At 32.6% G+C, this 13,533-nt stretch overlaps 2 protein-coding genes across 2 annotated transcripts; one reads left to right on the top strand and one right to left on the bottom strand.

Annotated features, from left to right (window-relative positions):
* On the top strand, positions 739-5,636 carry LOC18595485. The gene is made up of 6 exons (XM_007023454.2): positions 739-944; positions 1,231-1,491; positions 1,595-1,768; positions 1,880-1,986; positions 2,181-2,506; positions 4,780-5,636. The coding sequence occupies exons 1-6, from the start codon at positions 828-830 to the stop codon at positions 5,373-5,375; spliced, it is 1,581 nt and encodes a 526-aa protein (XP_007023516.2). The 5' UTR covers positions 739-827; the 3' UTR covers positions 5,376-5,636.
* LOC18595484 lies at positions 10,173-13,346 on the bottom strand. Its single transcript, XM_018123865.1, has 3 exons — positions 12,930-13,346; positions 10,860-11,188; positions 10,173-10,605 (listed from the first exon to the last, which is right to left on the bottom strand). The coding sequence occupies exons 1-3, from the start codon at positions 13,024-13,026 to the stop codon at positions 10,402-10,404; spliced, it is 630 nt and encodes a 209-aa protein (XP_017979354.1). The 5' UTR covers positions 13,027-13,346; the 3' UTR covers positions 10,173-10,401.

The following is a 13,533-nucleotide window of genomic DNA, read 5'->3' as shown; positions in this document are numbered from 1 at the left end:
TCAATATACATAGAGCAAGGAAAGGTGGGAATCTCATTCCCTCATCAAAATATATAGTTCAATCTAAAACTATTAAAATAAAGAGTTACTTTGTTATTATGTTTGTCTAAATTTAATTCAATTAGAAGAGAGTGATAAGATGCAAGAATTATTATATTCCAAAGCATGTTCAAACTTCAAAGACAAAGGGAGGGGGAGGTTAATGACAATTGTAAAGGAGAACTGACTAGGAAAGATATTGGGTCAACTCAAAGGATGACAAATCCAAATTGAAAACATTATCCGTTAAAAAGCTTACGCGGAATCCCATTTTACAATCCGACGTGTCCCTGCAACCCCTTCAGATTCCTCCACGTGTCGCGCTTACCCAATCGCTGGCGCTTCCTCTAAAAAGGAATACGGACAAAAGACACTAGTCCCACTCAGGAACGTTCACGAACCCTTGGGCCCCACATTTTATCCATTCAAACCTACAGCACGTGCCCTCACGTGACTCAATCCACACACGGCCGCAACCCTCCAAACAGCTGACGTCGCCGTCCACTCCCATCTGCGTTCGAAATGACGAAACCAACCCCTAGTAAAACCCTCACTAGGCGAAAACAAGGGTCATTTTCGTCATTTAAAAGATCTTCGTCCAGCTGTGTTTCTGAAGAACACGTGGCGATTCTACTTGGCACGTGCAGTGAGTAAGACCACGCCGCCAGCCAGCCATTGCTGTTTTAAAAAAAGATCCTGTTTTTTGTTCAGACTCTGCAGAGTATTGAAGAAGCAAAGCAAAAAAAATCCTCAAAAGAAGAGAATAAAAGAAAGAAAGCTTTGATCAAATGGTGCAATTGATGAGTTCAGGAAAAAGGGTAGGTGTGAAACTGGAAGTGGAAGAAGCGCTGGAAGATGGATTGGCTCCTCTTCACAAAAGATCAAAACTTGACCCTTCTTTACAGGTATAAATTTTCTATACATATTTTATATGTATTTTTTGAACATATTAACTAAGTGGGTTTTTGTTTTTTCATTTTTTTAAGGTTTCTTTGTTGGGATTATTCATCTTTGGGTTTGTTTCTATCCTGGGTTTAAGCTCAAAGAACCTTCACTCTTTTGGAATTTTCTTCTTCTTGTTTTTTTTTTTAATTTAGCTATTAAGTTTCACAATTTTTCTTTTCATTGTATTGCTTCTGATTTCTTTAATTTGTTTGTTAAATTATTGTATGGATTTGCTTGTTGGAACAGGAGGGTAATATTGAAAGTGGGGATTTTCCAATCCCACCATCATTATATAATCCACTTGACGAGCCTAGTCCACTTGGCTTGCGTCTGAAAAAGAGTCCATCTTTTTTGGACTTGATTCAAATGAAACTTTCACAACAAAATGCCAATAAATTAACAGCTCTTAAGAAGAAAGATAGCAAGGGAACTTCAGTTTCCTGCGGTCAGGACAAGCTCAAGGCCTCAAATTTTCCTGCTTCCGTGTTGCGAATCGGTTCTTGGGAGGTATTCTTTTTTTTTATTTCTTTGGATTTTTTGTGTTTTCATAAGGACTATGATGTGTTTTTCCTGTTGAGTTTGAATTGATTGAGATTTTGTTGGACTGCAGTATAAGTCAAGATATGAAGGGGATTTGGTAGCAAAATGCTACTTTGCTAAGCACAAGCTTGTATGGGAAGTGCTTGATGGTGGACTCAAGAACAAGGTTGAAATTCAGTGGTCTGATATTGTAGCTATCAAGGCAAATTATCCTGAAGATGGACCGGGGACCTTAGACGTAGCGGTAATTTAACTTATGCCTTAAGCAGTTGTTCTTCCTTAACTATTATCTTCTTATAATTTTCAATATTCTGATGGTAATACTGATTTTAGAGGAATTTGTTGTTTGCTACAGTTGGCAAGACAGCCCCTTTTCTTTAGGGAGACAAATCCACAACCTAGGAAGCATACTCTATGGCAAGCAACATCAGATTTTACTGGTGGACAAGCAAGCATACACAGGTACTATTGTTGCGCTTTGTAGTTTCTAGCAGCAGCAGGTTGTTGAAGTGAATTTATTCTCATGTTGTGTTGGTGATGCAACTAAATTTGAGTACCATTGCTTTAGTTGATCATATGAGCCTTGACTACATTTTTAAACATTGTATCATATAAGTATTGTCCGGTAATGATGATGCATTCTTTATTTGTCACAGGCAACATTTCCTACAGTGCCCACAGGGCCTTTTGGGAAAGCATTTTGAGAAACTTATTCAATGTGATCCTCGTCTCAACTTCCTAAGTAAACAGCGAGAAACTTTGTTAGAATCACCATATTTTGAACCCAAGATATCTGGTTTCAAAGATTCAAATGAAGCTGGCCATAAGGTTGAGTTAGAAGGTGAAGAGGGACCTACTATCTTTGGATTGCAGGATACATCATCGCCAGCAGCTGGTCAATCTTCTTCCTGCAAAAAAGAGCAAGATTTCAGTGGTAGAGCTGCTGAACATTTTTGCCAGGGAACCCCATCACCTAGCTCAGGTAAAATAATGAACCGAGAATATTGGTACATGTGACATCATTCTAGTTGAAGTTTTGATACAATGACAAGATCATCCCTACATTTTCATCATATTTGGCAGTATTGAATGGAGTCTTTAACAAGGAAGGATGGTTACCTTTGTCTCAATATAGATATATATATATATATATATTGTTCAAATGAATGATGAGATCTAACTAATTCCCAGTAGTGATGATTCAGAGCTTGACTCAGTTATTAGTAATGGCAAAATTCTGGATCAATTAGGTGATTGCACACTGTGGGTAAACCACTGCTTCCCAAACAAAAAAAGAACATTAAAAGTGCTTTTATATAGGCTTGCCTTCAAAATTATCTCCATTTTCAGAAAAGCTCTGATTGATGAGTAAATTGAAGTATATATCATGCAGTCTTGTTACTTTTAACAACATCAAGAATGTGAATATCATTGACAAGGGACCTTCTTATAAGTGTTACACAGCAATTATTACTGCTAATAATCAGTCATTTGGAATATGGTCTAGCTATCTTTTGTTTGAAGTCAATATGCCTAAACATTATCATAGCATAAGAATTATCTTTCCATGGTCTACTATTTGAAGCCTATCTACCACTTGATTGATAATACCTTTCTGTCCTTGATGGATGCTATACTGAACATGGAGACATGGAGTCCCTGTTTACATCTGATGGACTCTAAAACAACCTGTAATTTGTTTTATAATTAGCATAAGGAATGGATTCTGGTTTGTTTGTTAGATGGGGGTCTGTCAATGAAGAAGTGCATTCTCAGCAGTTTTCCTTGCTCATTTTAAGCTATGTCATTTACTCTAGTTTTAATCTTGCCGGAAATAGGATGACTAAGACTTTTATCTCATTTTATTAGATGTGGAAGGAAGGAAGAACAAGTTGGATTAAGGACATAATTAAGCCAATACTGAAAACTTTAAAAAACAGTTAAGATAAAGTCTGAGTGTTTTACTTAAAAAACTCACAAATAGGCAGAAATGCATGAATAATCCTGCGTCATCGTTGATTGTTAAAAGTTCTGCAGTTGTAACATTTAATACTTGGCTATAAATTGAAAAGATAAAAGCATCATTCACATCAAAACAATTTGAATTCTTGATAACACTTTTCTTATGTTCTTGTTTCAACTTCATTGTTCACTTTAATGTTAGTTATGTTCCCATCCTAATGTCCGACATTTATTAAACAGGTTCCAGGGGTATCTAACAATTTTTAGACAAAATCCAAGGCTAAAAGGAAACTTTTATTTTCATACTGAAGCATGTTTAAAAAGTATATGGTATTTGAGACTATTGGTATCCAATAGATGCTTACTGTAGCTATTGCTTCTTTGAGTTAGTTATTTGTTAGTAAATATCCAAAGCTGCTGACTCCTGTTTTTGGCTGCTATGCGTACCTTATCCACAAAAGATGCGCCAAGGGCACATGGATAAGGAAATATAAAAATGCTTCAACATGGTGTATCTTGGTCATCAAATACATCATGTTTTGATGTTTGCGACCCTAAGCTGAAAACCCTCAATGGCTAGCCACTGAAAATACTTTCTGATGCTTTAAGTTCTAGAATAGTACATTATATTCAAGAAAGCTATGAGATAATGTTATGCTACGTTCTGTTTGAAGCCATGAGTCAAAGGGTTCCCCTGCCTCCAAAACGTAATTATAGCTGCTTTAAAGGTATCAACTTTTGCAGTTGGATTGCCTGTGCTTCACATGCCAATTTTTGATAACAAGAACTCTTCATTTCTCATATCTACAAATAACTCGAAAGTATTTGCTGAACTTTATGACAAAACAGAAATTCATCCCAGTTATAATGATGAGATGCAGATGAAATTAATATTATTAAAGTAGGAAAACAGTGAGTATTATATTAGTACAAATGTAGAATGGTGTATAATCTAAAATAATTTGAGAAAATCACATAAATCACATAAATGTAGATGGTCAACTCAAAAAAATATTGCTAGCATCAACACTAAAAGGATCAGTTTAACTTTTGAAAAGTATCATGTATATAAGCACATGCATTAATCATGTTATTAGAAAAGAAAAATAACAGTGAATGTAATCCCATTGTGGTGTTGTTAAAGTGATTTTTAATTGTCCATCCAGAATTTACTTGTCATGTTTCATTATAATTTAGTAGTCCTTAAGATTGTATATGTTGTTCATATGGAGTTTGTAGCAGTGTGTTAGGCACTATCTAACATTGCATTGTAACTTGTCTTTTTCTCTACAGTAATGGATACCAATGCAATTGAAGAAATCAGAGGCAATACTGCCAATGAAGGAAAGTTGCTCCGTCAATGGGATCAGATTAGATTTTCTGGACTTCAGGCATCCATGTCGATGAGTGATCTAGTAAATCATATTGGAAATTGCATTTCTGAACAGATGACATCTTCCAATGATGACCTGCAGGGCCAAGACATTTTGGAGGAGATTACTCAATACTTGCTCAATGACTCACTGCATGCATCAGCCTCTGATGAACAGTGTCTCATGGCTAGGGTCAATTCTCTTTGCTGTCTTCTGCAGAAGGATTCTGCTGTGGCACCAGATTTTCCAACCAAAAAGGATGTTGCTGTCGATGTGCATGATCATGGTAAAAATGTTGAAGGCAGCTCAGTCTCTGCAGCAGCACGTGAGAGTAAGACAGCAGAGAGTTTTCCTGTATCAATGGATGAATCCAATGATGTTTCTAACTCCAAGCGTCCACAGGCCATGTCAAGGAAGGACTCAGTAGGGGATCTTCTTCTTAATCTTCCTAGGATTGCTTCACTGCCGCAGTTTTTGTTCAACATCATGGAAGATTCTGATATTCAAGCTAGATAAGGATAAAACCTAAAGCCTTTTTCTTCTACAAGCGTAAAAAAAATGCTTTCAGGTTGCTAACTGAACTTGTAAAGCTTGAGGATTCTGCAATTAGAACTGCTGAAGAATCCATGGTCATATTAGAACCTGTGTTTGGAGTTTTTGTAAATATTAATGGAAGTCTCCTGGCCATGTTTGTAAATATGTTGTATTCCTAGTCAGGATTAAGTAATTTTAGTCCTTCACTTTGGGAGGAAAAATGGTTGCTTCTTTTTACATTGATGATAGACTTGCTGTACAAAAACAATAGCTCAATTCTGCTGTAGAAGGGAAAATGCTGAAGGCTCCCAAGTCCCAAGCATGACTAAATAAATTTATAAATAAATAATTAATTATAAAGTTTTATACTATAACAGTTAAATCTCAAAATTAAATTTGTTATTCAAATAATGGGATAAAACCAAAATAATTTTTTAAATATTAATATATGGTTTTTTGTTTTTTGAGCTTGAGAAAGAGGGATTCTAACTTCTTCTTTTTTTAAGTAGGAAAATTATGCATCAATTAACAAATCAAATATTCAGATATTAAATATTAGTATATAGTTAAAACCAAAACACATTAAAGCAAAAACATCATATTTACATGAAGTTCAGTCACTTTAATAGTAATTATTTCTCTTTCATATGTTGTACATTTATTTTTCAAATTAAGTACTTTTTGACTTACCTATATTTTTTTAAATTTTTTTATCACTTAGTATTTATATTTAATTTTTTTATGTTTCAAATTTGAATTGTGCACCATTTAAATAAGTTAAATTAATTTTATAAAGCATGGGTTTGAGTGCATTTGATTAAGTTAATTTTGATATTTGGTTAGAGAGCATGGGTTCAATTGTGCACCATTTAAATGAAAACAAGAAAAATGAGCTTGAAAAATAGGTTTGAGTGCATTCAAAATTTTTTGATTTCCCTCGTTTAGTTAAAATTCAATAAAATTTATTTTTTCAAAAAAATTTTTGGTTAAATGGATTAAAATCAAATTAAATTGATTATAGGTTAATTTGGTTGATATTAAAAATTAGTTGGTTTGATTAAAATATGTGGAGAGGCCAGTTAAGTTGATTAATAGCATTTTTTTCACCAATTTAACTGATTGTTATCCCATATTCAAGCCAACTTGAGTTTGAATCACGGCATGTGTGGAGTCATTTCGGGTTCTATGTACGTTTTCTTGCCCTAAAATAAAAGTTATAAACCCAATGGTCGTAACCCTTTCTAATTTGAAGGATCAAAACCTAGTGTTGTGAATCTCTGTTGCTAAATTAGTCCAATATCTGCATATATTAAAAGTTATCTCGAGGAAGGGACAATTGAAGAGTTAATTGCTGACCACGTGGCATGAACAATTGAACCCTTGGGACACGCTTTTACTCTGAAGTTTTTTAAGGGTTTTTGATTTTTGGACATTTCCGTGTTTTCCAAATGCCGTGGTTCCAAAATTTTCTTTCATTGGAGTCCCTTGGTTAGAGGAAGACTATGGAGAAAGAATCAGAGAATGGGGTGAGGAAAGAGGAGAAGGGAGAAATCAAGCATGAGAGAGAGCTAAGGATCGAGAGAAGAAATACAAATATAAATTCAAATTTGTAATTATTTTAATTGATTGAACAAATTAGATAGAGATAAATTTACTTCTCTTTTATTTTTCTCCTTTCTTCATCCTATTTCCTTGCCCATTGTTTTACTTTTTAATTATTTATTTTATTTATTTAATTTCAATTAATTGAACAATTAATTCCATAATTTTCTGTTTATCCAGTTTTTATTATTTGGGTTTTTATTATGTTTTTTAATAATGTTGTTGCTTCTATACAAAACTCTTAAACCTTTGGTGTAAGTTTCTAATTTCTTTTCTTGTTATCTCATTTGATTTGTTTATTCAAGCTTTTATTATTTGGATTCTTTATTACCTTTATTTTTATAATGTTATTACTTACATACAGAAATCAGAAACTTTTCAAGTAAGGTTTTAAACTTTTCTTTCTTTTTATATCATTTAATTAAGTATGTGGTTATACTTCTCTATTGTAGATAACAATTTACTTGAACCTTTACTCATTGTGAGATTGAGTTTAGTTTTTCTCTCTTTTTTATTTTTTGTTATTCTTTCTCTTAATGTTTTAATTTCTTTATTGATTATATTCATAATTTTGACCTTTTTTTCAGAGATGTAGCCATACAAGTCAAGAAGAAAATTCTTTAATCTTCATGGTGATTACCCATTGTTATTGATTTTTTTATGCATAAATTTTTCTGTTTTATAAGTTGATGTGGTTTTTGGATTAATTTGTTGAAATGTTATTGATTAATGTTGCTTTATTTTTTATACAATCTTGATTTTTATAGGTTTAAGATGGTTTCCAAGCATAATTATTTCAGGTATTTTATTTCTTAATTTCAGGATTTTCTGTTTATTCAAGCTTTTATTATTTGGGTTCTTTATTATTTTTATTTTTATAATGTTATTGCTTCCATACAAAAATCGAAAGCCTTTTATTTAAGTTTCTAAACTTTCTTTCTTTTTATCTTATTTCATTAGGTTTGTGGTTATACTTTTTTATTGAAGACAATGATCTACTTGTATCTTTGCTCATTGTGAGATTAAATCCTTTGTTTAGTTTTATCTCTTTTAATTTTTTGTTATTCGTTCTCTTAATGTTTTTATTTTTTTACTAATTATATTTACAATTTTGACTTTTTCTTTCTTAAGAAAAATTGCCATACAAATAAAGAAAAAAATTTTCTTTATTTTCGTGGTGATTACCCATTGTTATTGACAGTAATTATCCATTGTTATTGATTTTTTTTATACATGAATTTATCTATTTTATAAGTTGATGTGGTTTTTGGATTAATTTGTTGGAATGTGATTGATTTGTGTTGCTTTATTTTGTATCTTATCTCACATGTATCATATAAGCTTATGGTTCTTTTTATTTCTTATTTTCAATTATCTTTATTTACATGTTTATCATTATTATTTTTGTAGTATTGTTTATATATAAACTTATATAACATTTTTGTTGTAGTTACTTTTAACTATTTAAGAAAGTAATAGATAAGTGTATTTTTACAATTTTTACAAAATATAGTAGTCATCCCTATCTTTTTATGCTAATTTACAGTTTTTATGATATTTTTGTTGATATCACTACCTTTTTAGCTTATTGTGCTACTTCTATGACATTTTTGCTTTGTTTGTAATAGTTTTGTTATTTTTTTTTAATTTCATTGTCACAATTAGTTTATACTGTGATATCTGATCTAACTTTTTAAACCTATGTTTTCTTCCACCATCTCTGAAATTTGAGTTTGTTATTGCTTATAACTATCGACATCTTTCTGAAAGTTTTATAAAATTGTGAGGGTATTTTTTTCTTTTCAGTGTGGTTCGTACATTTTATGTTATTTTTATTGAAAATATATCTATTATTTGATTTTTTACTTTATAAACGTATTTTTGCTTTTTTAGTATGAGGTGCAATTTTTTGTATATTTTCGTTGAAATACTGTGTTTTAAGCATAGTTTGCAACTTCTATGACAATCATACTAAATGAACTTACAAAAGAAAAAATTTAGTTTTCTATTGATTGAAACTGTTGAAGCCCTTTTGAGATTTTTATTAAATTATGAAAGTATTTTGTTTTTTTACTGTGTCATGCAATTTTTATGATAATTTTACTAAATTGTGTGTTTTTAGCATAGTATTCAGCTTCATGGAATTTTTTTATGGGATTTATAAACTAAATGAACTTACAAAAAAATTAATGTGTGGCAGCTTATCATGGTTTATAGTTTTTATAGTATTTATGTTGGTACCTTTGTCTTTTTAGTATGATATACAGCTTCTATGACATTTCTGCTTCCTTTGTAGAAGTTTTGTTATGTTTTTCTATTTCATTACCGTAATTAATTTACATTGTTAAATCTCAATTTCCATCCATTATTTTTGCAACTTGAGTTTCCTGTTGCTTATAACTGTTGAGATTTTGTTATTAAGTTATCTCTCTTGGCAAGTCAAATAAAATTTTGCTAATTCTTAAGACTCTTTTTTCAATCTGCATTCGACATTCATAACAAAAAATAGTCAACTCTGTTATTTGTTTTTTTACTTTCAAGCTTAATTGTCTAATACTTTAACATATAATCAAGTGTGATGCAGGTAAAAGCTATCCAAATACTAATTTACAATTAATTATAATTTTTATTTTTTACTTTGCTTCCACATCAATAATCATTCACTACTTCATGAGCAAGTTCAAGTTGTCTGAGAATGTAAGGACTTATCAGATCTAGGGTTTTATAGAAGATGGAATGCTTATTGTCACTAATGAGAAAGAAGTTCCATAGAGATCAAATGTTAGGGTCATTAAAATCACCGAGTAAAGTCACTTATCATGTATTTTATGTGTTCTTAAGTTGTATATTGCAATCTACATTCACAACTCTTAAACAGCTTATCACTTAAACAATTATGCAACTTTTGACCTTTTCTATATAGTTGACAAATAACTTCATAAATGCTTACGTAAAGTGAGCACCATATGATTATTGATGTATAGATATATTTCAATAAACATTAATTTAAGTATATCACACGAGTATATCACACAGGCATACTCTAGTGATAATGAAAAAAGGAAGGTTTACTATGGATAATGATCTTTACCTAAAAGTTTAATTGGATAGGTAAGGCACAAATAGGTTTGGCGTGCACAAGCTGCTGCACACAAAGCATTTTAAGGTGAGAAGAACTAACATAAAAACAATTTATTTAGATAAATTTGGCATAAGATTTGAGACTAACTTACAACTTACAAGCAATAATAAGCATAAGAAAGCTACTCACCACGCCAAACAAACTACAATCACTAGACCTATTTTCTCCCAAATGTGTATATATTTGCATGTATTCCTGCCTTCTTACTCTTTTCAAACAACTCTACAAAAGAATAAACAAACTACAAATGAATTTTTTTTTTCTTTAAGCTTCATCTGGACCTTCGTCTCCCATGCTTTCGTTCTCCTGCAACATGTTCATCAGCATGGATATCTGTTCTTGAAGCATTGCATTTTCTCTCTCTACGTCTGACCTTTTACTTTTCTCTTGTAAAAGCTGAAGTTGCAGATGTTCTAGGCATCGGGCATCTTCTTCCAACTGCTCATTTAGGCCATCAATTTCCCGGTCCTACAAAATTAACCCTTTGCTGTTACCTTGCACCGTCCCTGCAATTTGTGCCTATATGCGTGCACAGTGATATTATTCTATACATCTTCGTTATCAGGTCAGTTGCAGACCCAATAACTCAAGATGCAATGTGTCATTTACTAATTGTGGATAAAATGTATAGCATCTTGATTTATTAAGCCTCTGGCTGATGAGATACGTACATGAACTTAAGCTAGTGTTTTGTAGAAGAGATGTTAAGTCTAGGAAGCAACCTTTCTGTTCATTTCCTGGACTGCAATCCTCCTCATGCTCTCAACAACATCAACATTTACCAGCTTCCTCTTCTTTCCAATCAGCCAGCCCTTGGGATAGATTGCAGCATCAAAGTCTGGTGGGGGAAGTAAAGATTCAGCTGATGGGCGCCGGCCATTGAGATTTTTTATGGGTTCCAGTGGTTCAAAGAGAGCCTTCCGGCGCTCAGAAAGTTCAGAAGCTGTTGTTGGATCTGGGGCATTCTCTTGATCTGGAGTTTCTTCTTCCTGTTTGGTGGGTGTCATATTAGCAGTCTCTTCTGTTACCTTGTCTAAATTCCTCCCGCTAGCTGTCGGAAAGAAGTTAAATATTCTAGTTCCAAGCTTCTTTACGGTAACTTAATGTTGCTAAACAAAAACATACTCGCAATGTTGTAAATTTATATACTGTTGTACATTAGGTCCTCTACTTAGCAATTGTGCCTTCATCGTGAGGTTTGTAGCTAGATTTTATGACAAGGAACAATTTTTAAGAGCATATTGAAGATGCCTGTGTTATCCCACCGAAAAGTTAGGTACCACTTGAGTTGAGATCTCCTAAGAAAGGGAGTCTGTAATATTGACGGTAGAACATCCATCCCACATGTCCCTACTCCCTACTCTCCACATTGTGTGACTCTATCCTTCATCCTTAAATTTAAACCATAACTTTTCAACTAAGTGCAATTATTTCAAGTAAAGAACCAATGAATAGATGATTTCTTTTTATTCTTTAACTATATTCCTTTTATGGTCTGACTGAAAGTTGCAAAGATGACAAACAAAAGAGAAAGAAGAAAAAAAAGTTGCAAAATTATCATAAGTGAACGTAAAAGCAAAAATTATTTTTGGGACAAAAAATAAAACAAATGAATAAATCATCATGTGCTGGCAAATGATTAGAATGATGACAAGTTTGGTGGGAAGTCTCCCATTTCCATCATGAACAGATTTGACATGAAAATGTCTCTCATTTCAACCCATTTTCAAACCAAGAAAAAGCTTTTATATTAATTAAGGACAAAATATCATTTTGATTTAGTAACAATGTCTCTCCTTCAAAAGAAAAAAAAAGATCAAGTTCCAAAATCCTTTTCCAACTTATTCAAAAACAAACTTAGAAAAGGAGACCTGAGCCAATTAGGTGTGACTGTTGGGTACAAGAATCTTACTGTTCTCTGTTTTACTAAACCCATTGAAAGGATGCCACCATGAAGGGAGCTCAATTGATGCCTATCATTAAAATCAATGACTACTGTGGTAATACCCTTTTACAGCATCATGTTGTGAGACTCATGCCAACGGATAGGTCTAGTTAAAATCTAGAGTGAAAGAAATTGTAAGAGGTAGTTGTATTTGCTTATTTTCTTAAGTCTTTTTTTGGTAGCAAACCAACTGATATGATTTAAAATTGGGAATAGTTAAAGATGATTAGCTGGATGATTAAGCAATAAAAAAATATGGTGGGCAGCTGTCCAAAGTCAAAGCCAATCCAGACATATCAACAAAAAGGCAGGAAAAACGTGCTGGTTAAGACTATCAACAAGAAAAATCAAAATGAACAGAATAGACAGGAAAATGAAATGATAAATATATGGTAGAAGAAAAAGATATACTAATGAGAGACAGAGAGGTAAGCCAACCAATCAGCTTTTAACCAAACCAGGTAAATTAACGTAGCAGCAAAGTAACCACTTGCTACAAGTCATAAACAATATGGTCCATAATATGTTATCCTTAACTAATCAATCAAACAAAAACTTGAAGAAACAAAGAAAAGATAATGGCTTAAATCGAAATGAGGATCAAATAGAAACTGGGTCGACTATCCTTCCCTTCCTTAATTGATAGTATAATTTTCACACCAAGGAGATGAATGAATTTTAAGACATGAGTGATGGGTTGAAGGGTGTTTGGTCAAATCACGCAAGACAAAAAAAAAACCATAGAAGGGGAGTGAATTAAACATGTTCATAGCTTTTCCATTTCTTTTTCTTACTTCATTTCCATAGAAACCAAGCAGAGAAAGTGAAAACAAAGAACTGACACTACCTGATCTCTTCCTGGAGTTCCAGAAAATCCTAGTTGTAGTGACAGGAGAAAACCCTTCCAAAGCTGCTGCATCTACCTTCTTGTTCTCTTTCTCCATTGACGAAAACAAATAATTATAAACAAATCAAAATATATAGAGAGGTATCCACTTATTCTTTCTTTTCAAACCTTGAACACCCAAAACTCCCTAAAGAACGAAAAGAACAAATGAAAAAAAAGTATGTCCTTGTTTCTCTACGAGTTGAGTTTTGGTTTGAGCTTTTTGCTTTTGTTGTTGGGATTCAGATGCGCTTTTAACTAGAAAGGGGAGAGGAAGGAGAAGAAGATAAATTGTGGGTAATCACAAGGAAGAAGAGGGACCATCATCAAGGGTTTTTCAACGGTTAAGATTTGGAATTTGGGTGACCGATTTTACGTCAAAACAGTTGTCTCTTTGCCTTCTGTATGGGCCCTTGTCCTTTTCTTTCCACCCCTTTGCTTTTATTGTCAAGCAATTTCCCCCTTTTTTTTTTATTTAAATATTTTGATTACTTAAATTAAATTTCTGGGGTGCCAAATTGTCCTTGTATCTTCATTGTTTTGTTTATGTCGCAACCATATCTAT

This window comes from Theobroma cacao, chromosome 6, assembly GCF_000208745.1.
Source record: "Theobroma cacao cultivar B97-61/B2 chromosome 6, Criollo_cocoa_genome_V2, whole genome shotgun sequence".
Classification (NCBI taxonomy): domain Eukaryota; kingdom Viridiplantae; phylum Streptophyta; class Magnoliopsida; order Malvales; family Malvaceae; genus Theobroma; species Theobroma cacao.
The sequence above is the reverse complement of the archived record's forward strand: the minus strand, read 5'-3'. Positions and strand labels throughout refer to the sequence as shown.

Excerpts from the sequence above, each read along its gene's own strand:
- LOC18595485 (XM_007023454.2), top strand. The coding sequence starts at position 828 with ATGGTGCAATTGATGAGTTCAGGAAAAAGGGTAGGTGTGAAACTGGAA. Across the intron at positions 1,769-1,879 it reads CGGGGACCTTAGACGTAGCG|TTGGCAAGACAGCCCCTTTT; the intron begins GTAATTTAACTT and ends TGTTTGCTACAG. Across the intron at positions 1,987-2,180 it reads GGACAAGCAAGCATACACAG|GCAACATTTCCTACAGTGCC; the intron begins GTACTATTGTTG and ends TATTTGTCACAG.
- LOC18595484 (XM_018123865.1), bottom strand. The coding sequence starts at position 13,026 with ATGGAGAAAGAGAACAAGAAGGTAGATGCAGCAGCTTTGGAAGGGTTT. Across the intron at positions 11,189-12,929 it reads GAACTCCAGGAAGAGATCAG|CTAGCGGGAGGAATTTAGAC; the intron begins GTAGTGTCAGTT and ends TCTTTCCGACAG. Across the intron at positions 10,606-10,859 it reads TCCAGGAAATGAACAGAAAG|GACCGGGAAATTGATGGCCT; the intron begins GTTGCTTCCTAG and ends TTAATTTTGTAG.